We start from the raw sequence: 26,618 nt of genomic DNA, 5'->3' as shown, positions 1-26,618 counted from the left end.
AAAAGGATTTTGAAATATACCCAAAAAAGTGTTAATTATTTAACCCATTTTAATTAAAAAATGATACAGATTTTTTAAGTTTTAAGCACTGTAGCGAATTCTGAACTGTTACAACGTACTGACCTTGATTAATTAGCTAATCAGTCAGCGTCTTCACTGGAACTGTCTTCATCATTGGAATCTTCCGCCAAATCGATGATAATCCTACTTTCATTTTCATCATATGTGACCAATTTTTGCCCAGTCGTCCTGAATTAATTTTTCAGTATGGTTAACACAACTCGCCCACACTGCAGGTGTTGCCTCAGCTAATGCATCGCCCCAAACTTTTTTCACTGTTTCATCTCCACGTCCATGTTCTCCAATATGACGATCATAGTATTGTTTAGAAATGCCCAGACCAACTCAATCGGATTATATTGACAGTGATATGGAGCCAATCTCAAAACCTGATGCCCATGTTCTTGGAGTAGCTCGTCTATAACGTACCTGGTATTTTGTGGTTTATTCTGGCGACAAAGACTCAATAGCTCTGTCTTGTCCGAGTCGTCGTCAAAAATTATTTTTTTCGCTCGTAACCATTCTTGTAAGTCCGATTTTTTCCAACTGGCATTCGGTAACTTTTCTATTAAAGAGCTATGGTATGAGGCATTATCCATAATAATCAGAGATGGTTCCTCCAACATTGGTATCAGCTTTTCGGAGACCCACTTTTTAAAAGACTCTTTATCCATAGAATCATGATAGTCTACACTCTTCGACTTCGTAGAAAACAGTAATCCAGCATCTTTAACAAATCCTTAACTACTTCCGGCATGTAAAACAACAAAGCGTTTACCTGTATTTTCGTGTCCTTTTCTGATGCTTTTCACACAGTCATCTTACCAAGTACGTTTATATGCCCCTTTTAGGAATATCCATGTTTCATCTAAAAAACGAACTGAAGTGGTCTTGGACGTAAAAAATTTCTCATATAATGCCTCAAAAAATACAGTCGTTTCAAGACAATACATGGTTTCTCACATAGCACTCATCTACTATTTTCTAGTTTGTATGAAAACCCACAATTTTTCATAAGACGCCACAAACTTGTATCAGAACCGTCATAGAGATGCTTGTTTCTTAATTGTGTATTTAGAACTTTAATTGTAACGTGCTCTCCTTTTGCTTTCATGCCATACAGTACATTTCTAATCTCTCCTTTTATAGTATCGCTGACACCATTAGTCTTTTTTTTGTACATTACGTGACTCTCCTGGTGTAGTAAGAGCTGCCCCTGTCTTGTATTCACTCTTTATTCTTGTTACTGTGCGAAAACTGATTTTCAAAGCGTCCGCTACTCGTTCATGTACCGATGATAACGAAAGCAAAGGTCCGTTGTTTTCTTTTTCTTTTTTAAAATACTCCAATAAATGAACTACACATTGTCGCATTTCTCCTGTTATCGTTTTTTCCGGCATTTTTTTTATTAAATAGAACAATTAGTTATTCACAACAAAAAATAATAAGTAAAACTGTTCGGAACAAATTCCAACAATGACTGACTAAAATCGACTAAAACAACATAAAATATCAATGGTAATTGCTACAATTATAAACCTATTAGCCAGCTCATTCAAGAACAATGCCACAAGTCATTATTGCAATGGGTATCGGAAGAGAGAGAGTTAATTTATAATAAACTGGAATTTTTAAGGTGTCGAGAGTATTATTTTATGTAATGGAATTCCACACAGTAAGAGCTCAAACTATTAATTAATTAAAAACTGTTTACTTATAAAAACTATTTCATCAGCTACTTCAAACCTGCACAGATCAGGGTAACATGTTAAAAAAAAAACACGTCACTGCCAGCTATCTGTATTCGTAAAGAGGTCGAACTTATCACCGACACCGTCTCGGCCAAACGCATCGGTGTTATTGCTACAATACTGGGAGACGTGAGTGGTCTCTTCATTCCCTTCTCATCGCACTTTACCATGACGAACGTGACTCGCACAATTGAATTACGCATCTGTGTATCAGAGAGAGACGAATATTAAAAATTCCGTAGTAGCTTATTTCAGGCACACGCCAAGAACGATGAAAACGAGTATATAAAATTTTAAAGATACTTCTGGAGAGGAGAAAACTTTATTTTTTTTTGCCTCTTTTGGTCGTTTTACCTTTAACCAAAATGGGTTTATAATACATAAAAGGAACTAAACAAAAACTTAATTTTGAATTATTCTTTAATTTTTCTTAAAAAAACAAATTTTACTCTTATGTTAAGTAACACTAAAGTTACTCGTAATCTGACAAAAATCTATGTAATCCTCTTGTTCGTCATTTGCATCTTCTTTGGAAAACCCAACAGCAGTACTTACTTTTTTTGCGGCTTTGACTCATACAGCAAATCATTATAAAATTGATGGTAAATGGGGGGGAGTTAATTTCTAGTAGTTATTGTAAATTTTGTACATAGAGAAAAAGTAAGAGGATGAAACAAATCAGAGAAGAAAAAATCATGTGCAATAGGAATGAAAAAGTTAAAAGAATATAGAAATCTAATAAAAAAGACTAACGAAACCACAAACGAAGACCAGTAAAGACAATGACGACAAGGCAATGACAAAGGATATAATATGGATAAAAAAGAATCTATAGAAACAAAAGAAAACGAAACGAAGGAAACGGATAAGGAAAAGTCAACTAAAATTACTGACAGGGAATGGGAAATGGACAGGACTCCAAATGCAGAGTAAGTGAAATTAACAATCTGAAAATTGGATATAGAACCTAACATGGAATAGAATCATATATTATTCTTAATTTTTTCAATTATATACGCGGTTTGTCAAAAAATAAGAATTGTGGATATACGTAAAATTCATATTTTTTTACAAACCGCGTATATGACTGAAAAAATTTAATAAATTTGACTTCATTAATTGGACAGTTATGTAATTACTCCAAATTATGGGGTATGCAACTGGAGAAGAGGGAGTTGACAAATGACAGACTCCTATACCAGTAAAACATATCCTCTTTAGAATAAAAATGTTAGGATGGGCTGGTTTCAATGACCCAGTCTGTATATATTGCTAAATTAACTGTAAGACCAGGTGTGTAATTACAACCATACGTAGGAGTCCAGTCTTTCTGTCTTTGATTTTGGATTTCTGCCTATCTTTAGTTGATGAGCGCCAAATTCCGCAAAACTTATCCTTCAATATCATAAACCAAAATTACTACTTACCTAAAATGCGCCTTATTTTTATGAATTATTGACGAACTATCACAAATAATTACTGAACCTTTGATTTAATATTTAACAAATATAATAATATAGTTTTTCTTACAAATTTTAACGTAAATCAGGTATTTCATTTATCAGTTTCTTAATTCGTAACAAAATTCTCGTATACCATTCATCAAGACGATATATATTGTCGTAGTCTCTAACAGCCTCCGTAAATCCATCCAAATTTGTCTCCATGACGTTTTCTATGATCAATTTTAAAAGTACGCACTCGCGGGAGTCCCCGAATGATGGGTATGTTTTAATATAGTTGTCTACCGCATACTGACCATTGAGGACATCGACGCATATATGACAAAGTCCAGCCTTGAAGAAGTATTTTTTCGCTTCGAATCTCAAAAGAGAACTTTCTATGGCTGCGTAAGCCATTTCTTGGAAAATGATCGCCGATTTTTCATACCTTCCGAGTTGTGCTGCATATTCGGCCACTCTAACAAGACAGCTATTAGCGGAAACTGTAGATCCTTCACCTCTGTAGTAATCTGCAGCTTGTTCGTAGTGTTCGATAGCCTTCTCGAGGTCTGTAGTTCCGTACAACTTTGCTATAGCTTCGTGGTGTTTCGCAGCCATTAAGAAATTACCCTTCTCTGTGTATATATCTATAGCTTTTAGGAAACAATTCACGGCCTCTGTTGAACGGTAGCAATTGCCGGCAGCTACGTAGTTGATAGCGGCACTATGGCGATCCTCAGTTCGATAGAGTAAGTTAGCTGCTTCGTAAAAGGCCTTACCAGCCGCATCCCATTGCTTCTCCATCTTAAAAAGATTCGCGGCCCGTATATAACACCTCACTGCATCCTCCGTACGGTTTGAAGACCCGAACAAGAAGTCAAAGAATCCCCTTGACGATGTTTTCTTTTTAGCTTCTGCCAACAATTGCTGGGCTTTTTGTAGATTCGACATATTTATCATGTGCTTTCTTTTCCCTTTGTTTCTTTCGTTATATTAATAATTTGAGGATCATTGCTTCGTTATTATTGTAGATTATTATTGTAATGGTAATTATGAATGCTTATTAATTTCCACCAGCAAATTTAGTTACGTTCTTTCTGATCGTTACAGTAATTTCTAGATTTATTTTACCTTGTTAAACACTTAATCAAATTAAACACTAATAGCTTTTTTAATTTTTAAAAACTATAAACAAATCACTTAAATATTTTAAATGTATTTGAGTGTTGACAGTTGACATACAATACTGGAAAATGGCGTTGTCAAATTTGAAACGGTTGCTTAATTTATTCATAGATAAATAAAAATGATTTGACTATGACAGATCGTCTTTTTATTGTAATTAACATACGACTGTAACTGCTTAGGCTTTCCAGCTACCTCTTAAATGACATTAAATTTATACTAAATGTCACTTAAAATCAAACGACTATGAATTGTTTGTTTGGGTTCGGTTTTGTTTCATGATGAGAACTTGTCGCAAACATAATATAACTATATAGTTCTTCTCAAAGTCTTTTTTAGTATTTCTTTAAATTACGATTAACTTACAATACGTTGTCGTCTGTAGCTCGTTGAAAACTCACTGACTACACTTATAACAAATCTCGGGAGATTTATTGTATGACTTAAGAATAAATCTCTATTTCAATTGAAGAATGACATCATATTATACTACAATATATTTCTTAATAGCAATACACTAAGATTACAGCACTTAGAAAAACATCGACTTTATTGCGAGAAGAATAAGAACCACACAGAATCACAAGAATCCCTAAAAGAACCACACCAAAAGTGATTTTCCTTCTTTCCGGAAATTCACAGCTCCTCTAAGAAATACCAGTGATATGCAAAACTTTCTGTAATTCCTAAAATTGGTAGCTAGCGACCAAGACAATTTCTCCTCATTGAGATCTATCTTATTATTTAGAATATTGCTTTGTTAGCGTATTAATTATATTTACCATACCATTAGTCAAATGTGCCACATACTAAAAGTATTCCTAAAGATTATTCATCGTAGAATATATAAAAAGTTCGGATTTAGAAATGGTCGAAGAACCGGAGAAGCATTATATGCAGTAAATGTGTTAATACAGACATGTTTAGATATAAACCAGGGCATCTATGTCTGCTTCCTACATTATAACAAGGCATTCGATACAGTGAAACATAATCCGTTATTAAAACTACTGAGAACAAAGAACATCGTCACACGGGATATAAGAATAATAAATAATCTGTATTATGAACAAGAAACTGTCATAAGAAGAAATAATTTAAAAACTAATAAAATAAAAATCAAAAGAGGTGTTAGATAGGGCTGTGTCTTGTCGCCATCACTGTTTAATGCATACTAATAGGAAATATTCAAAAAAGCATTAGAAGATGAAGTAGCAGGCATAAAAATAAATGGCCTATCCATACGTCAAGAATTTGGTCTGTCACTAAACGTAAAGAAAACAAAATTCATGGTTATATCAAAGAAACATATTAGATACATTAATCTACACGTAAATAATAAGACGATAGAACGAGTTCAGAATTATAACTATTTAGGGGCAAACATTAATGAAACAAACATACCAAAGAAATTAGAGTTACAATAGAAAAGGCTAGAAGTGCATTCAATAATATGAAACAAATATTATGTTGTAGAGACCTCAGCCTCAATCTTAGAAAACGAGTTATGTATTTTCTGTTCTTTTGTATGGCGTGGAGACATGGACTTTAAATAAACAATGTCTCAATAAATTGTAAGCATTTGAAATGTGGACATATCGAAGAATGTTGAGAATCTCTTGGACAGACAGAATAACCAATTAAGAATTACTAAGAAGAATAGAGAACAGCAGGGAGATACTGGATTCCATCAAAATAAGAAAACTACAATATCTGGGTCATATAACACGTGGTGACAGATATGAATTCCTAAAATTAATAATACAGGGAAAGATTCAAGGAATGCGCAGCATAGGTAGAAGAAGAATGTCCTGGCTGAGAAAAGTTAGAATAGGAGTGATGATTGCCAACCTTCGTTGCGGAGATGGCACGTAAAGAAGAAAAGTTTTTGAAAAGAAAGTTTAGTATGACTAATTTAGGGCGAGAAGTTAGAAAATGTAGTGTGACGAATTATAGCCGCTACACAATAAATGTCGGTGAACAAGGGTTGCAGATTTCGATAGACCTTACTCTCAATAGAAATATGTTATGCTTTCACCGCTTAACCAAAAAACTGTAAAGAGATTTCAAAGCGTCATGCTTTCTGGAATTAGTTTAAAAATTAAAAACACATGCACTCAGTAGCGTATCAGTATGTTTGGGGAATTATATTTATAAAAATAATAAAAAGAAAGAATTAAAATAAAAAAAAGTTATTGAAACAGGTTAATCCAAATAAAAAATTATATGGAAAGACATTTGTAGCTGTACTATATATAGCATTTCTTCATTTTCTTTCAAACCATCCTAATAACAAAAATTTTTTTAGAAATATTTTGCGGAAAGCAAAATTCCCGTTTTAGTGGTGGCGTGCAAAGACGATCTGGAAGAAGTTCGACAAGACTACATGCTACAACCTCAGAGCTTTTGTCAAAAATACAAAATTTTACCTCCCCAGAAGTTCTCCGCCAAAGGTCACAATAGGAAAGACGTGTTCATTAAATTAGCAACAATGGCAGCTTTTCCGTAAGTATTTGAGTTATATACAATAATATATCAAATATATTTTTGTTTTATTGTATTTGTGTCTTTTTTTTTTTATAGAACCAATGAAGGTTTTTATATATTTCTATTTTTGGTCTTTCATGTCTATATTTGGCGAAATTTATCGTTATTGTTTTATGTGGCCACATAAAGATAATTTTCTATTTACCTCAACTTTCTAGACGTCTCGATAGTGCTAGTTCCACTCTTGTATCGACAAATAAATGTATATCCTACTCGAAAACAATTGAATAATTGTTATTTTCCGTATTTTGCGTGAAATTTCAAAATAAACCTTCCAGAAATGTTTTCTATAGCTTAGATGAGTGTAAGGTCTCAAGAGCACAACGCTTCATCAGTCTTTATATTTGAATTCGTAACCAACAGTATGTCATTGTCATTTGAAGGTTATAACCTGTCTTTACACATGCGCTGATATGTACAAACTCAAATACAGAGGCCGACAAGGTGTATCTGCATATTTTCTCACTCAGGTGGCAGGTTACAAAGATGTTGACATCTTTTGTTGAGATAATCGGCGCGCTTTTTGATCTCAATGGCTTCTCAGGTAATCCTTGCTTTATAGGAACCAAAGGATCAAGCGCCTTGTACTTATTTTATATTTTAATTTTCTTTTTGGGCTTCTAATGTAGATCTAATTATGATCCTTTTTGTTAATCTATTTGATTGTGTGTACAAAATTTCGTTCTTTTGCTTCATTCATAAAGTCCAATTAAAGTTATGTATTCAATTTATGAGATTTGCAAATAAATCATTAATAAAAACTGTTTTGTTAGACGTTTTCAAGCAGCTTGGATTTTATTCTACAAACATAGGTCTGTACAATTTGTTTTAAATAAAATAATAAATGTTGTACTTTACTTTGCTAGCTTTATCGGATTAAATATGATGAAATGACACAAGAGTTAACCAAAAATATTCGAAATAGAGCGAAATACAAAATTGCATTATTTCATATCGTCATTTTTTGAGGATATCTTCATAAACGAAATGAATTTCTGGGCCATTTATTTTTAAACCAATGACTATTAGTTATTAATGTAATTTGGCCGTCTATAAATATAGATAAGGCAAGAGTTAAATAAATAAAATGAGCCAAGACGATAAAGAAATCATAATAAACAACAAGAAATTGAAAAATGTGATCGAATACATTTGTTTATACAAAAATAACAATAATAAAAGAAAATAAATATATTGAAGTAGACAGGAGAGTGAGATTGGAGTGGGTAGCTTTTAGTAAAATGATCAAGACTGTCCTATCAATGTTTGTTACCACGGATACCATAAAGAGCGTAATCCTGGATACTAAAAAATCAAATAGTAAAGAAAATAAGTTAATAATTAAAAAAAAAACTGATGTTTTTGTACACACTCATTGAAAATATCCTAGATGAGCGCTTTCGGCTACAAAGCCATCATCCTCAGAGATATGGTCAAATTTATAAAGTACCACTACTAGCGTAATAGCCCAGTCTGGTTAAAAAAAAGGTGGAAAAATGTTTCGCAGATATCTGAAGCAGTTAAGACATAGGTGGGGGATACTAGATGATGAATAGATGAAAAGATACTCCTAGTTTTACCTTGTGTTTTTTTTAAGCAATAATTTATGGTCACAATTTGATTTTTTGTCTATAAATTTTTTCCCTTATATTTTAAATAAACAATATTTATGTCATTTTTTTGTCAAGAATATCTTTATTTTCCCGTTTTTTTGCACTAATTTATAAATTTTATTAATTTTTTTATTAACAAAATAAAATGGTATTAATACATTTAAACATCAAGGAATTACCATCTTTTAGATTTGTGCAAAATTTCCTCCCGATCAGTCAAATATTTTATAAGTTATTTAATTTGTTTATCCCTGAGGCTAATTATTTAAACTATTCAGCTTGACCTATGCATGATGCTAGACACATTCAGCAAATTTCATAGGATACTTTAAGACTTAGACTATCTCAGAAGTTAAATGCATATTGAGTTTTCATCGAAATTATTTACAAAATAAACGTTTGAAAAAGGGGTATGTTTTTTACTTATAAACAATTGTAATAACTTCTATATTTTTCAAGCTACAGACTTGTACGTACAACCATTGGATAGCTGGTAAAAAAGCTCACATTAAAAAATAAAAAACCTTCTATGACCAATAGGAACCAAGTTAGTGACTATTTTTAAAAAAATCATATCTCCATTGTTTATAAACATTAAGAAGTAAAATTTGCACAAATTTTGAATGAAAATCTAAACTTTATATTGAAACTTATAGCTATAAAATTTATCTAATTTTTCGAAACGACGGTACTTTCGAAAGATCGACATAGGAAAGTGGAGAGGATATCTGTTTCAGCTCCGTTTTTTTTTCGGCATCGGAACTTCAAATTGCAACACGTAGGAAAAATTTACATTATCTCGGCTTCCTTTGCAGCTGCAAGCCTCTTTTTTTTATTCTGGGGTAGCTCGACGAAATATGAATAACTACATAGTTTTCACTGGCCGGAAAATATGGGAAAACTCGGAAAAATTGAGTCTATTTGAAATTCACCGTAAATAATTACTTTTTTTTTAATTTGGCTGGAATAGTCTGTCGCAGCATTAATAATGATGACATAATTTTCACCCACCATAAATCTCGGAAAATCCCGGAAAATCAACACATGTTTTTTCATTTTATATCAATGATGCAATAATACTTATATATTTTATAAATTAAATTTCAGGTAATTTTTTACACATTATATTATTAGGTATATTCCTTACATTAATTATAATTGTTTGTATTTTTATAATTAACAATATTGATTTTTATTCTATTTTTCTTACAAATATGATATACAATATTAATCTAATCTGCCTTACTGCTTTGATAAAATAAGTCGATTTTTTCATCACTTGCCTTATTAAATTTTGCAATGTTTATTGAACTTTACTTTTTTTTATTTCCTTTACATACATTGGTTTAAAAGTTAAAATTTGGTTCATTTATTCGACTTCACTGTCAGGTCTGAACCTTTTTGTTGCAGGTTGTTTGTCTTCACTTATTAAGTCAGTCTTTCCATACATTAATATATTAATGGGCGATCTTAATGAAAAGGTGGGTCAAGGTAAGGTAGGAGAACAAGTAGGAAAATATGGGCTTGGAAACAGAAATGACAGAGGAGATCGATTGATTCAATTTTGCCAAAGTGAAGACTTCGTAATAACAAATACCTTTTTCAAATTACCTCCTCGACGGTTATATACATGGACATCTCCACTACATACCAAAGAAAAAATAGTGAGAAATCAAATAGACTACATTATGATAGCAAGGAGGTATCATAATGCTGTTAAATGTACTAAGACGTACCCAGGAGCTGATATAGGCTCAGATCATAACCCGGTAGTTACTGTGATAGAGGCGAGACCAAAAAAGATTAGAAGACCAACAAGAAAGGCACTAGATTTAAATAAACTTAGAAACAAAAATATACGACAAGAAACAGGAGAAGAAATAAATGAAAACCTCCGTTCAGTGCAGCAACAAATTAACGATACAAACAACGTTAACCAAAAATTAAAGTACATAAATACAGCTATACAAACAGCAGGAAAGAAACATCTTACAAAAACAACAAAGAATAAGGGGTGGATGACACAAGATATACTAGACTTGATGGAACAAAGAAGAAAGATGAAGAATTACCCAGACAAATACAAAGAAATAAATAAACACATAAAAAAGAGAATAAAAGAAGCCAAAGAGGAGTGGATTAAAGAACAAGAGTGGAGTAAAGAACAATGTGAAGAAATGGAAACCTATGAGAAAAATTACGATGCGTTCAATATGCACAAAAAAGTAAAAGAGATAACAGGAAGCATAAAGAAATGCCAAATAGGTAAACTTAAAGACAAAGATGGAAATCTTATTGTAGATCTAGAGAATAAAATAAAAAGATGGACAGAATACCTGAATGAATTATTTGAAGACGATAGAAACAACTTAACTCAGATAATCAATGCAACTGGGCCAGACATATTGAAAGAAGAAGTAGAATACGCAATAAGAAACGCTAAAAATGGAAAAGCAAATGGACCTGATGAAATTTCTACAGAACTGCTGAAACTTTTGAATGATAAATCCGTAACCGTAATATTAAATTTTGCAGCGAGGAGCTAAAACAGTTTCCCCTCCACTTTCCTATGTCGATCTTTCGAAACTAACTTCGTTTCGAAAGGTTTTAAGTTTCGAAAAATTAGATGAATTTTATAACTATAATATAAAGTTTAGATTTTCATTCAAAATTTGTGCAAATTTTACTTCTTAATGTTTATAAACAATGGAGATATAATTAACAAAAAATTGTCGCTAACTTCGTTCCTATTGTTTATAGAAGGTTTATTTTTTTTTGTGAAATGTGAGTTTTTTTACCAGCTATCTAATGGTTGTACGTACAAGTCTGTAGCTTGAAAAATATAGAAGTTGTTACAATTGTTTATAAGTAAAAAACATACCCCTTTTTCAAACGTTTATTTTCTAAATAATTTCGATGAAAACTCAATATTCATTTAACTTCTAATATAGTATAAGTCTTAAAAAATCATATGAAATTTGTTAAATATGTCTAGCATCATTCATAGGGCAAGCTCAATGGTTTAAATTAGTCCCAGGGATAAACAAATTGAATAACTTTTAAACTATTTGATCGATCAGGGGGAAATTTCGCACAAATTTAAAGGACGGTAATTCCTCAATGTTGAAATGTATTAATAACATTTTATTTTGTTAATAAAAAAATTAATTAAATTTATAAATTAGTGCAAAAAAACTGCTTTTTTGCAAATATCTCCGTAAATTATTTATCAATTTTAATTGAAAAAACGGGAAAATAAAGATATTCTTGATATAAAAAAATGGTATAAATATTGTTTATTTAAATTATAAGGGAAAAAACTTATAGATAAAAAATCAAATTGTGACCATAAATTATTATAAAAAAAACGCAAGGTAAAAATACGAGTACTGTTTTATATATTCGTCATCTAGTAACCCCCACCTATGTCTTAAAAGCTTCAGATATCTGCGAAACATTTTGCCGTGAAATCGATGATTTTTGTATAACCAGACTGGGCTATAAGTTGGTAATACTAAAGAGGGATCTCATCGGCGAAAAATATTTGTAGTTTTCATATGAATTTTCAGACAATATGAAAGACATCATGACTCATCCTGTATAAACTTTCATCACATGACTTGAACCGGCTGAGAATATAAGAAAACAATACTCAAAATAAATTAGATAGAGTTGTTAAGCCGATCAACTGGATGTTGAACTTCGTTGCAGTCAATTCTTAAATACAAGAGGGACTGGGACTTAAACTATAAACATGGATTCCCAACTTGAGATTACCTGGAACTACCGGAGACTATGTAACTTTAGATTTCCTGAATCAGGGCGAACATGGAACTAACTGCGATGAAGAGAATACAAAATCAAGTAGGCGAAGAAACGAAAGATACAATATAAAGAATAGAGGAAAGTACAAAAATAACTTACTCTCACCAGGGGTCTCGAAAATAAAAGTCAAACTTTACTTACATCGTGCACAGCGGAAAATGAAATATGAATGAAAAGATATGCCTTTTTATAGAGGAATATTTACATAGCTAAAAGCACCTTTACTTAGCGTTTTGTGGGTGGTTGAAATAGACGGAACGTTTTAGACGTAACGGAACTGAATTGGTAGATTTAGTAGCGTTTGGGTAGAAAGCTACAAAAGGGATAATATATTTCAAACAGATTGCACGGCACATGGTACTATTAAAGTGGTAAATTCTTTAAAGGGATTATAACGGGTATTTTATTGACACGACATCACGACAACAAAATGATTTCGTAAGAAAAATTCTACAAAAATTTAACACAGTATGGCCTTGATTTTTATCTTTTGTACACCGGAGCATGTTGGGGCTGAATTGCCTTTAGAGTTTAAAGCTAAAAGGTAGGCACCTAGAAGCCGCATCATTGGTGGTGGCAGCCGTAGCTCAGTGGCTATGTTACTGGCTTAATAAGCTGGAGGGCCCGGGTTCGAATCCCGAGATCGACAAAATTTTAAATGTCTAATTTAACTGAGCTGCCACCGTGTTTCGGAGGGCACGTAAAGCCGTCGGTCCCGGCTACGAAAGTAGTCGTTAAGTCATGTTAGGGGCGCTTGCGCGACCTGAAAACCCTACCACTAGACCTTAGCCAGAAGGTTACACGAACTTTACTTTTTTTTAGCCGCATCATTAACATTATTGGAGATTCGTAATCAGCGTCATCAAATTGACAAAAAAATACAATTTTAGCCCGTATATAGATGGCATTGGTATCAAGCAACAGAACTCTTTTGTTATATGAATACATTTGTTTCAGAACAACATTCTCATTTTTGACCAAATGAATATTAAACTTTAAAATCACTCTATCATAAAATCTTTCATATTGGGTGAATCTTCTTCATCGTAAACCGTAAGTTGGATAAAGTGTATTAGGAGTCTGCATCTTCGCTATTAACAGTAAAAAAAAAATGCAAGTTTAAGGCGTATTACGTTGATTAAAGGCAAACGCTGCAACATCCGAAGAAAATATCGCGAAAATATACAACGTGGTTTCCATAAACAATCCAGTATACAGTGTTAGTCAAAAGTCCGTTTCCCCCCTCGTATCTTTTAAACGGTTATTATTATAATAGTGAAATTTGAAGGGAGGTAATAAACAGACGTATACTTCTCAACAAGTCATAACAGGTGACGTAATAATGACAGATGACGTTACAGCGCCACCGTGATACGTAGAAGAAGTAGGATTCACTACCATTTCTGAAATTATGTCAATTTTTTTGTCATCACTAATTGTTGGTCGACCAAATCGTCTGACATCTTGAGCACTACCTGTTTGTTTAAACTTCCGAAGAAGCTTCCTCAAATAAGCTCTTGATGTAGTACGATCGGGGTACCTCCGATTAAAAAGATGTTCCGCTGCATGGAAATTATTTCCACATTCACCAATTATTAACACAGCTGCTACTTTGTCGGCTACTGTACGTACCATTCTGCCTTTGTAAACATTTAAACGTCTCATTAAACAATAATTAAACTAAATATTAACTGAGAACAACTAACTAAAAACAACTTGACTAAACTAAGCAGAAACAGAAACTAAATATTCAGGTATAAACGCTTTTGCAAACTAAAAACAACTAGAGAATTGACAAATGTCAACTTTTTTTGACAAATAACCAAAGACGGACGTTAGAATTTTTATTAATTAAATGCCAAACTAGAATTTTAGTATTTATTTAATTTATTCGTCAAAATCATCTTAAATCCAAACAAAATTAGTATCATTGAATAGGGATATTAAAATAATTGTAGTTTCGCATTTAATTGATAAATATTCTAACGCCTCTGGTTAATTGTCAAAATGGTTGACGTTGACGTAAAAACAATTAAAGAATTGAAAAACGTCAACTTTTTAACAAGTAGCCAGAGGCGGAGGTTTTAATATTTATTAATTAAATCCGAAACTACAATTTTAGTATTTATTTAATTTATTCATCAAAATGAGCTTAAACTCAATTAAAATTAGTATGGTTGAATAGGTATTTTCAATACCTTTCAAACGAGGTATCACTTGCCATAAGGTCCTATTTAAAATTATCTGTCACAATGGCGCTGTAACGTCATCTGTCACTATGTATAAAGTATAACCGTTCAAAAGATACGAGGGGCGAAACAGACTTTTGACTAGCACTGTATATTTGTGCATTTGTTTAAAAGATCCTGCTACAATTTTTCAAAAGATACTTTGTTATAATGGAGGAAAAGTGGGTTCATCACATACTATATCTGATTCGAAACGATAGTCCAAGAACGGGACAGAATTCGATTACACTGCACCGAAAAATGAAAGCCAATTGTGTTTTCTTGTACAATGTTTTGACTCTGTAGAATGGTTTTTTATTCAAAAGAATGTTTTTTATATCATTTAAACAAGCTTGTTATATTTTTAAATAACCTATAAATAAAGAACTTCCTACGACATTACATTTGTTAAATAGTTATTTATATATACATTTTAAAAGCATAAAGGCAAAATATTTATAATAATTTTTGAAGGAAATCTGTAATGGAAGTTACATAGTGTTATTTTTATTTTGCAGTCCGTTGCGTCGCATGGTACATGCGTTACTAGTACGACCCCAACCGACAGAGTGGTTAGATCATTTTTGCAGGTTGCTATCAGTTTTCCACTTTATAGGAATGTTACTAACTTTGCAATTGTTATTCAACTTTTTTTCTAAAGCAATTCATTGGCAACCGTTACTAACCCAAAATTTTAAAAAGCGCTGTACACAACTCGTTCTGTAGTATGAAATCAAATAATGTATTATTTATAAAGGGATGTATTTCTGTAAGTTAATTCAGCTAACATTATTCTAAAGTTCCAGGGAGACACTTTTTATATGTGAGTATATTTTTAAGTAGAAACGATATACAAGTGAAATCTTGTACTTCAATAATTAAAATAATCTCAATAAACAGTTTTTAACAATATGAAAAAGCTCCTCATAAGCAAGGATTTGTCTCTTCCCATAAAACTACGTCTAGTTAAATGCTACATTTTCCCGATCTTAGTATATGGTATGGAGGCCTAGACGCTGACAGAGACGCTCACGAGAACACTAGAAGCATTTGAAATGTGGGTGTACCGACGCATTCTTCGTATATCCTGGACCGAACATGTCACCAACATAGAGGTACTCCAAAGAATCGGAAAGGAGAAAGAAATCGTGAGCACAATCAAACAAAGAAAGCTTGAATATCTAGGCCACATATTGAGACACGATAAGTACCGTCTACTACAATTGATTGTCCAGGGAAAAATAGACAGTAAGCGAGGGCCAGACAGGAGAAGACACTCGTGGCTCCAAAATCTGCGGAAGTGGTTCGGGCTCACATCGGTCGAACTATTCATAAGCGCCGCAAACAAGATCAGAATTGCCATGTTGATAGCCAACGTTCGCAACAGACAGGGCACTTGAAGAAGAAGAAGTAAACTATTAAATTGAGACATTAAACAGATGGTTAATAGACAGCCATTAACAAAACTGAAACTTTTAAAGCAAAATTCGACATTATTCAACAAAATAGTCTTCTTAGAGAGTGATCCATTGAGTTCAACTCTTCTCTTGCGTTTAAATGCTATTTTTGTAGAACGATTGGTCTTTTGAATGAAAATTCGTTTAAATTTTCGCAACAAACCCTTCATTTGTCAAAATACCATTCCCAGAACATTCTTTTGAGATCGTATATAGTCAGTAACGGCCAGAGGCCAGATCTGAATAATACGGATGATTCTGAAGCAATTCATGAATTCTTGTCATAGTTTTCTTCACTTTTTTAAATGAGCACTTGTTTTTCCAATTTTTTTTTGTTTAAATTCACCTAGAATGTTATATCTTCTTCTTCTTCCTCTTTATAAGCAATTCTGCTTGTTCATTGGCGGATTAATACCTCTATGCAAGGTTGTTATCGTATACGTAATTCATCGTGGTTCCTTTACCAAGGTAATAGATGGATAAAATACCTTGTGCATCCTAAAATATAGAAAGCAAAACTTTGTTAACTATGTTTGTGCCTTTGATTGCTACTCACCACTCAGCTAACTGTCAATTTTGGCTTTGGAGTAAAATGATGGATCCATTATCATGTAACGACGCACAGTCTCGTGTTTATTGCGCTGAAAAGTATTTTAAAGAAAAATTGTAGTAATTACCATAAAATACTGTAGTTGCTTTGCTGTTAGTGGCGCCATTTATCTGTCAGGCCCTAATCTTATTGAATGAATGCACAAATGATCTCCAATTATGCGCAAAATAGGTTCAAGAATAAAGTGCAATGCCCATAGTTCAGTAACAAACAAAGCAATAAGCCTTGTGGACCAAACGTGTTTTGCTTCGCCTCATAAAAATGTAAATTTAAATCAGATTTTTTGGAAATGACGAATGTTTGTTCCATTTACTAGTTTATGAAGAGAACAGACAAATAATGAAAAATTTATTAAAAATGAAAATTAGTAGTATTTTGTTTCCACTTAACAATTATTGAGAATAAGAAAGTGTTTACTTTACCATTATTCAATTTAACTTGGAAATTTTTTACAATATTTGATTTCATACTGCTTTATTTGCTAAGGCTAAGTTTATAATTGTTGTTAAATATATATGTTCGATAATTAAAACAGTCCGTAATGTTTGGTTTTTTATTAAGAAAATTATAGACTTAGTCGTACGTAGTTGTTTTATATGTTTTTCGTTTGAAGTTTCACGACGAATTGTGCAAAATGTATATGACTCATAATTTAATTAATATCATTTCATTACTTAACAAATCTCGTTAATGCCTACTAACAAAAATAACTAAAAAGACAATCAACATCACACATAACACACAACTATTGAACAAGAAAAAATGAGAAAGACGTAAAGAATTTGGAAAACGAGACTCATGAACCGGTTATTTCTAAAGATGAATATATTTCTTCAATGTTGCTTCAAACAAATCTTACACAAACCAAAATAAATTCAGAAAATGTAATTGTATAGATGCAGAGTCTTTCAATAGAGACTTCTGAGGTTTGACAGTTAGCAGCGGCCATATTGTTGAAGCTATATTGGTCAAATTGGCTGTGATTTATTCAATTTGGTTTTCCAAATCACCGTGGATGGATATAGCGTACAAAAACACGTGAAAATGATACAATTATTTTATTAAAATAGAACTAATCGCCGTGGGGTAGATAGATCTACTGGATGTTGGTCAAACAACTAAACGCAAGATCTGCTGAAAAGATCGCTACTGTTCGTAAAGGTTTTCACGAGAATCTCGGCAGGTAATTTCACGTCGCTCATAAGAACTCAGCCTTTCGCAGACCACAACTTGGCGAATTTTGCATAGTGATTTGAGCCTGCATCTGTACAACATTCAATTGACCCAGGAGCTGAAGGTAAACGACCATAGACAACGATGTGTGTTCGCTAAATAATCGGCATGTAATCAAGGGTCCATATTTCTTTGAGAACAACGTTGAGCAGGCTTGGGTCGATGGTTACCAACGTCTTTTGGTCTGAATTGGATGATATTGACACCAACGACATCTACAGCTCGTGCCACATACGACATTCTGCACGAGCGATTTGAGAGTATGTTCAAATGCCGAGGGCACCGAGATCATGAGATTTAACCAGGTTAGACTCTTTCTTGTGAGGTTTTCTCAAAGCCAGCATAACCCATCGGCCATCGGTCAAAGTCAGCCTGATTTATTGAACCATTTCGACGCCAATTTGAGGAAAACACTCTAGTTTGCCCCGAAATCTTTTTTTTTTTTTCAGAAGTCAATCTTGGTATAAGCAATCAGGATATTACGTACATTAATTGGAACACCTATTGATCAAACCCCTATCGGATTCTCCAGATTTAGGTCCTTAAGACTATTTCCTGTTTCCAAACTTGGAAAAAAAATGCTGGATATACCGAATAGCCGAAACTTCACACTATTGTGAGGAGATCTAGCTAAATTACTTTACGGGAGAGATAAATAAGTTGGAAAAACGTTAAAAAATAAATGAGAAAAATAACCAAAATCGAGCATTTTCTTATATGTACTAGATTGATGTCATGTCACCCTCGTATATTTAATTTTGTCGAAAATACTGGATGGACTAACTCCAAATAGAGATGAGTTATGATGAGACGTGAAATGATGTATTTTCGCATTAACTGACCAGCGAAACAATCGAAATTCGGTTTATCATTGACAGTAGCACATCTGCGTGGTACTACTGTTAAATGTTGGTTAGCGCTATCTATTATTCGGATAGACGTGCCCCCTACAAAGATTTATTGCTGCAATGTACATTACCAATGCCGCCAAACATTGTCTTTTTAAATTAAAATCTGCGCGAAGAAACTTCATCGTAATTGGCGTTTGCTATATTTTAGAATTTAGTCTAAAACAATGCCTCCAGCACGAACTGGAAAAGAATTGTAGCAAACTGAACATAGACACTAATGATGCAATGATATTGACTAGTACTGAGAAGAAGAAATACTAAAAACTTGCGCAAGGAGAAAAGAGGATTGGATTAATGACGAGATACTCAATATGCGAGATCAGAAAGATGATAAAGCAGGCAAAAGAAAAAACTTGAAAGAAAGGAAATGCAAAGAGATCGGGAATCTTTAAAAAACATAAGATTCTCTTTCATCTACACAAGAAAGTCAAATAAATGGCAGGACTAAGAAAACAAAATTCCGCTGGTGCATTTATGGACAGACATTAATTATACTAGTATAGGGAAAAGCAAAAAAGACTCTGTTTGCAACTGTGACAAATCCAGGTATCTACAATTTTTTTTTTTTGGTTATTATAGGAAAAAAAATTCAGATACCTAAATTTGCCAGAGTCCTGAGAGAAATATTATTTTCTCGAGCTATAGATTACTATAACAGAGACGGATGAGAAAGTGCAACACTGGGCAGAATATATTGACAAACCGTTGGATGATGAAAGGGGGGGACCTAGAACCCATAGCCCTAGAAAAAGCCCTGGACCTGATATGCTTTCTGATTGAAATACTAAAAATTATAGATGAGAAGCACATTGATGTCTTGGTGGCACTATAACCAAATTTATAGTTTAGGCGTACTACCTACTTAGATCTTTGTTTGTCTTTAAAAAAAACCGCAAAAGAATGCGGTGATTACCGCACCATTAGCTCGATCTCCCACGTGCTAAAGTATGACGTGTATTTCTCCCTCTCGAGGGAGAAACAGCTGGAATAATGGTAAATGTGGTTCCTATTAACAACTTTATATATGCGGATGACACTGCCATCCATTATAGCGAACAATATTGAAGAGATTCAGAAACTGTTGGCCAGAATAGCGGAGTGTGAAAAAGAATACGGTCCAAGGATGAACGTCAAGAAGACAAAAGTTATGAGAATATCGAAAACTCAAAGAAATAACGGGAATCTTCTAATAAACGGAACCAATCTCGAGTGGGAAAACATGTATATCTGGGAACAATGATTAACTCCACAAATGATTACTTCCAGAAAATTAAAGTCAGGCTCGAGCTATCTTCATCAAAATGAGTAAAGTGCTCAGAAAAAAGTACACAAGAGATATAAAGTTGGAGCTAAGAGTTATGTTGGCGAGGTGTTACATTTTCTCGACTTTGTTTTATGGCATGGAAGCTTCGACTTTGAATGTGACATTAATGGAAAAACTGGAATCATGTGAGTGGTGGGTGTATAGAAAATATCGTCGACAGAACATGACACAAACAAAGATTCTCTGAGAAGGATGAATAAAGAGATAGAAATTTTACAATAAAAAAAAAATTATAACATGTCGAGAGATACATCTTGCTCCAACTGATTATTCAAGGAAAGATCGAAGGAAGAGAAGCATATGGAGACGTAGAATATCATGGCTGCGCAACCTGAGAGATTGGTACGGATGTACAGTAAATTAATTTCCCAGAGCAGTCTCTAAAGTCCGAATATCTTTGAACGAAGCATCGAACAATATCATATGTAGGGTGATTATTTTTTTTTGTAAAAGTCAATATACATTTTGAAACAAAATGCATGCACGTGCTTGTTTAATACGAACAATCCAGACTGGAATACTTTATAATATATCTTTTGCGTTCGCAGGAATTTTCGGGAATTCGGCGTAATGGCTGCCGACTCGACCGTCTGGTGGAAAGCAGGAATTAGTTTAGCAGCAGTAACAGCGATAGGGTTCATCTTAGCGAAAGTTATGCATACGGCCGATAAAACAAGATAAACTGTGTAATATATAAAGAAAATAATTATATTTATTGTACCATATGTTTACTGTACCTTATTTTTTGTATTTATCAATTGTGGAGAAGTTTTTTCTTAGAGAGTAGGTGTTTTATTCTTTATCCTATTTACAGGATAATTTGTACGGTGCTGCGAAGCAAAAGTTTAGGTTCTAGTTAGAACAGAAAATATGTATAATTTTTTAAATCAATTATATTATCTTAAGAGATGGTGTTCTTTTGTATTGTCCCATCTATATTTACCTAGAACTGCTTTATAACAGTAGAAAATGTTATCTGCAGTGAAGGAAAACAAGCAGAACGACCAAATTGTCCTCCAATTGAAAAAAAAAGTAAAGGCCGCCCAGGAGAAACTTTATGATTAGGAAATGGTTTTGGAAGATTTAAAACCATTGGAAAGAATAGTCGTGGAAGTTCACTGTATCATTAATTAAACAGGCCGACAAAATTTGACCAATATTCGGACCCAGAGATCCGAATATACTTTTCACAAGGTTTTTGTGCACTGAATCCGAATCTGAGCTCCAAATTGGCTCTGGTGTCTAGATATTATAACCTTAAAGTGCAAAAATAGCGGTTTTTGAGGTTATGAAGCCATGTAATATAATTTTTCTCCCAGAAACTGTTACGACCGTCTTCACATGCAGGAATTCTAATTTGGTACAGGTGCCATCACAGGTTTAAACAAAATGAAAAAAAAATATCCATCCATGTTTATCCATCTGTACAAAGTGTAACTCCAGAAAAAGAAGCTTCTTCTTTTTATGTAGACATGGCTCTGCTTTTTCATGTGTCTCCAGTAAGTTGTCGTTCCATCGTTTAAAAGTGTTTCCTTTTTATTTGTCTAACTAAAGTATTCGTTTAATTTCTGATTCGTTTATAGTGGTTGTACGCCTGTTGTGTTCTATATTGTAAAAAGGCTTTCTTTTTTTCTTCACTTCCTCTTTAAACCATGGGGATTTCTTTTGTAATATGTTAGTATTTGTTACTTTCCTCTCTTCAAGTGATTCTGCTGTTGCGTTAATTATGTTATTTTTGAGTTTTTCCCAACTGCCCTTTTTTGTTATCGTTTTCTAACATTTCATTACCAGAAATCTTTTCTGATATTTTTTGTATAAGTATTCCGTGAATTCCGTATTTAGTCCTTTGACTCTGATTTTTGTTTGTGTGGCTCCGCTCTCTTGGGTGTGAAGTATTTCATGATGATTCTTATTTTACATAATAGTAGGCTATGGTCGCTACCTACATCTGCTGAGCTGAGGCTTCTTACGTCAATTATTTTTGAGGGACATATACCTCTGTTGGTTATAGCTTAGAAAGGAGGCAAAATAGAAAAATCTGAAAAAACATATGCTGAACCATTGGAGATGTATATGCTTCGGAAGATGAAGATGTAAGTGAGTATGAAGATAGTTCGAAAAATTCTATACTTTAGGATAAAAGTGGGATAGATGCCCCAAAATTCATATTTTACTTGTAAACTCACCGCGACCTAAACTATAATACTTATAATACTTGTAATGCTAGACCCCCTCCCACCTCGCTAGTGTTCAAACAACCTCCACGCTGAACGGACGTGACTTGTTTTTATAGAGAAAATTTGGTGAGGAACTAAGTTATTTTATTAACAAGTGTAACTGTTGAACTATGTAGGTAAGTGACATTTTTCTATTCTTATTAGTATGAGTATGGTTTAAATATGACTTAAATATATTTTATTACATATATTATGTTTTTTGCGTATAGATGCCCTTAGGGTATTTTCTGGATTTCCTGTGTTATTAATGCGAAGACGTTCTTGCAGTGTTTTGATTGAGGAAAACCCAATCAAAGACGGATTATTCTCCATCAAAATGCGAGCTCTCTTTGGTAACTTTTTGAGCACTTAAATGTTTCCTAAAACTGGTCTCTTTACAAAATTTAAGTAGCAATATTACACTCTTTTTGCTAATAAAATATGTTTCATAGAGTTGTCCTCTACTTTGATGTCAACAGTAATGTATAGGTTGGAAAATATTTTAAGGAGGATCTGGTAAATATAATAAAAATAAGATGGTTTTATATCGTTTTTATCTCTTACATTTGTAAAACTGGTTTCATAAATTTCATTTTGAAGTAAAAAATTAATCACACTTTAAGTTATAGCTACATTTTCTTCTTTTTCTTAGGTTTCACACTAGGAAGTGCAGGCATCTTGAATACAGTGCTAAAAAGAAAAAATAAAAATGTTTAGTATAGAAAATTATGAAATTAAAAACACAATCAACAAATCAACAATTCATTAATAATTGGAAATATTTTAAATGTAGATTTCTGGGCTCAAAATATTAAGATTTAACCCAAATCACTTGAATCCAATGTGGCTTCTTACTGAGTTATAGGATGTTTTGTTTAAAAATTTAAAAACTATTTGTACCCAGTACTTTAAAACTCTTTGACACATCCTTGTCATACTTGACAGAAAGTGTAGTTACAGTAGATCTTACTAAATTATGTTAAATAAATGTTTCTGTCTACTACCAGAGACATATGACAGGAGAAAGTGAATGGTTGATCTTTCTCAAATTCTACACCACTGGCGGAATTGCTATTTTAGTGCAATTTTTCGATTCTCCAATACTTTCTATGTAAATAATATACTCTTCAACATTAGAAATCCTAAGATGTCCTACTTGGCGAAACTGTTATTAAATGGCGTTGTAACATCTGTAAATTATTTTTATAATTATTGTACTATGATTAGAGAGATTTAATTTCGATTCAGAGCCTCTGCATATATCGCTCTGATGATATCTATTGAGGTTGAAATACGTATAAGCGGATGGCAGATGCCCTGCATTGAAATTAAATCTAAGACCGTTTTTCTGTCATATACTCTTCATTCGTAATGATAAAGTCATTATTTTTTCGAAAAAAGGTTTTTTTAGAACCAAAATTTGTTTTTAAATGTTTAACACATCTATTAGTTTCAAGAAATTTCAATAAATAGCATGTTGTTTGTTAATACCGATTAAAATTGCATTTGTGTCATAAATGCAATCCTATGACCCAAAGACACCTACATAATTAATACATTAATAAAAATAACTGTGCCACTTCAGTTAACTTCAAATATCACGAAAAATAATGACTGTGGCATAGAATTTGGGAAGGATTAACTATTCACTTTCCCCTGTGCCACTGTTAATAATGAATAATGATATTAAAAAAATACTTACTGGCAAGTTGTGCAGATAGGACTAAATTTGCAGAAAACTGAAAAAAAGCAATATTCGTCTTCAAATGTATACAGGGTGGTAAATCATCAAACAGGCTATATGAAACTCAATAGGAAATTCTAAATTATTGAATTCCTGCTTCCCTAATTATTTTACACCAAAAGTCATCAGAAACTATTTGCAGAGGACTGAAATATGTATCGAAAACAAATGTTAAAATTAGACCACCCCTAAAAGTCAGGCCACACGCAGTGCAAGAATGTGTATGATGTGTTGCGTTTGGTCATATTGATGTTTCTGATATTTGACAATAATTTCAATTGCCAAAATTTTTATTTTGTGATTTATTGTTTAAAAAAAAATAAAGTTGATTAAAAAATGTACTAATAACAATTTTACAAGTAATATTTATTGTTCAGTAGTCATAGTAGTATTTAGTAAAATGTATCGTTTATAATTGAATCATAAAATAAAAATATTGACAATTGAAAAATTGTCAAAATCATCTTCATCAATATCATCAAACACGTCATACACATTCTTGCACTATGTGTGGCCTGACTTTTAGGGGTGGCCTGAAAAATGTATCATATTTTTCCAAAATTTTGGAGTATGTTTAATTTGTAGAGCAATTTTAACATTTGTTTTTAATACATATTTCAATCTTATACAAATAATTTCTTATGATTTTTGATGTAAAATAAATAAAGAAGCAGAAATTCAACAATTCGGAATTTTCCATTGAGTTTGCTATGGCCCGTTTACTATCATTTAAAAAATGTATTACGAGTTTAAGTTTCAAATTTCAAACTATCAAGGACTAATAATTATCTAGTGATATTCTTCTAAGGATTAGATAATTCATTTTTTGATGATCTCTGCTTCTGGCAGTTAAAGAACATAGTATTATTTGTGGTATGACTTTATTTTTTGCTAATAATATTTAAAAATTGCACTCTGGGAGTTACAGGAGGGGAAGCATAGCTTTTTTATCATCTCTGCATGTAGCGATGGTTTAATTTATTTGATTTTATTTATTTTATTAAGAAACAAGCATGTGGCTTCCTTTATTACTTCATGTAGTGTATGGTTGCGCAATCGTTATATTTTATCATTTCAGTCACTTTTTTTATGCCTGTGCGCAATCAACTGCTCTGTCCTTAGCCTGCAATAAGAAAGCTATGCTTCCAAAAGGCAGTTTTTGTTTGTATTATTCACTAATTGTTCTTGCAAGTAGATGACTAGATGATATCTATAAGTACTTACTTGATAAACATACTGAACATACATATCCTATGTCAATTAATTGTCTGTGACAAAAACAGGCTGCTCGGTAGTCCACCTTTAGAGGTGGAGGTAATACTAACTTTTCTCTAATAGGAGGTTCAGGTAAAAATACCCACTAAAACCAAAGTACAATAAGTTAACATATATTTATATCATCCTTAAGACTCACCAATAAATACTGTAATAATCCCTGTAACTGGGGTACTTTCAGATACATTCCTCCTGTGATATCGCAACCCTGCTGCAATAAACTCAAATGCTGGTCCAAAGCACATACATCTAGAACCACATTTTGCTTCTGGGCAGTGAAGAAGACATTCATATAGTTCATATATTGTGAGGCTGAACAACTACTTCCTGTGATAACTAGAACTCTACAGTTTAACTAAAAATTACAATTTATATTAAAGTATGTTTTGAGGTACCATACTCTGAGTCAGCTTTAAAATGCAGTAAAAACACTAACCACAACTGCAGCTAGATATTCTTTATAAGTATATTTATATAAAATACCTCTTTAGATATTAAAACTATATTTTGCAAATCTAAATCTAAATTTTGCAGCCACCACATCAAAACTGCCAAAGAACATCTAGCAATTGCTGAAAAAGACTTACCTTAGCACCAGGAGGTTTTGTTCTTTGCAGTCTTGCAATATAACATAATGCCATTGCAATAGCCCCCGCTAAAAGAGATTCTGTAATAACAGATGAGTTTTCTGTTGTTAACACCTTAGCCAAATTTCGTTTAGTGATTTTTTCGACTGCTGTAAATACTTCGTACTGTCCATCGACTTGTCGTATATCAGCATTTTTGCCCTGACCAGGATATATAAACTGACTAAAAAAGATGTAATTTTTAGAGGCGTAATTTTTAAAACACAAAATTCTTACCTAGTTTTTGAATGACACGCCATAATAGCTAATTTATTTTGAGATTTTTGCATTAAATGTGAATTAGCAAAAGCTATAACTGAGTCTACACAATGAGTTAAAACATGAGGACTTTCCCTTAACATTTTCTGACCTGGGTTACTGTCAACAATTATTACTAACAAACTAGTCTCATCTACGGAAGCATCTTCCGTTTGTAAATCATTTGGTACCGCTATATTATTCATTTTAACATTTATATACAAAAATAATAGGAATAAATCACACACTGCCACTGGCCGTAGTAAATATTTGGCTTGATAAACATAACCTAACTTGACTTGACAAATTTGAT

The 26,618-nt window shown here is 32.7% G+C and overlaps 3 protein-coding genes across 6 annotated transcripts in view; 1 reads left to right on the top strand and 2 right to left on the bottom strand.

Annotated features, from left to right (window-relative positions):
* The window catches only part of Miro (mitochondrial Rho GTPase), a 35,257-nt gene extending 14,161 nt beyond the window's left edge, over positions 1-21,096 (top strand). For 2 of the 4 annotated variants that reach the window (XM_072530614.1, XM_072530613.1), the window contains 3 exons: positions 6,747-6,943; positions 15,170-15,241; positions 20,735-21,096. In XM_072530614.1, coding sequence (XP_072386715.1) covers positions 6,747-6,943; positions 15,170-15,241; positions 20,735-20,867 — 402 coding nt within the window. In that variant the 3' untranslated portion in view covers positions 20,868-21,096. Of the gene's footprint in view, positions 1-6,746; positions 6,944-7,758; positions 7,895-15,169; positions 15,242-20,734 lie in introns of those variants that run through there. The other 2 variants (XM_072530615.1, XM_072530616.1) reach the window with 2 other exon arrangements.
* LOC140438525 (alpha-soluble NSF attachment protein-like) lies at positions 3,267-4,485 on the bottom strand. The gene has a single exon (XM_072528185.1). The coding sequence runs from the start codon at positions 4,211-4,213 to the stop codon at positions 3,347-3,349; it is 867 nt and encodes a 288-aa protein (XP_072384286.1). The 5' UTR covers positions 4,214-4,485; the 3' UTR covers positions 3,267-3,346.
* A 1,842-nt stretch (positions 21,097-22,938) lies between the features above and the next one.
* Positions 22,939-26,601, bottom strand: Tfb4 (transcription factor B4). The gene is made up of 6 exons (XM_072528184.1): positions 26,285-26,601; positions 26,009-26,231; positions 25,561-25,776; positions 25,371-25,506; positions 24,105-24,141; positions 22,939-23,092 (listed from the first exon to the last, which is right to left on the bottom strand). The coding sequence occupies exons 1-6, from the start codon at positions 26,509-26,511 to the stop codon at positions 23,032-23,034; spliced, it is 900 nt and encodes a 299-aa protein (XP_072384285.1). The 5' UTR covers positions 26,512-26,601; the 3' UTR covers positions 22,939-23,031.
* Between the last annotated feature and the right edge of the window lie 17 nt (positions 26,602-26,618).

Source organism: Diabrotica undecimpunctata, chromosome 4 (assembly GCF_040954645.1).
Source record: "Diabrotica undecimpunctata isolate CICGRU chromosome 4, icDiaUnde3, whole genome shotgun sequence".
NCBI lineage: Eukaryota > Metazoa > Arthropoda > Insecta > Coleoptera > Chrysomelidae > Diabrotica > Diabrotica undecimpunctata.
This window is presented reverse-complemented; position numbering and strand designations above follow the sequence as displayed.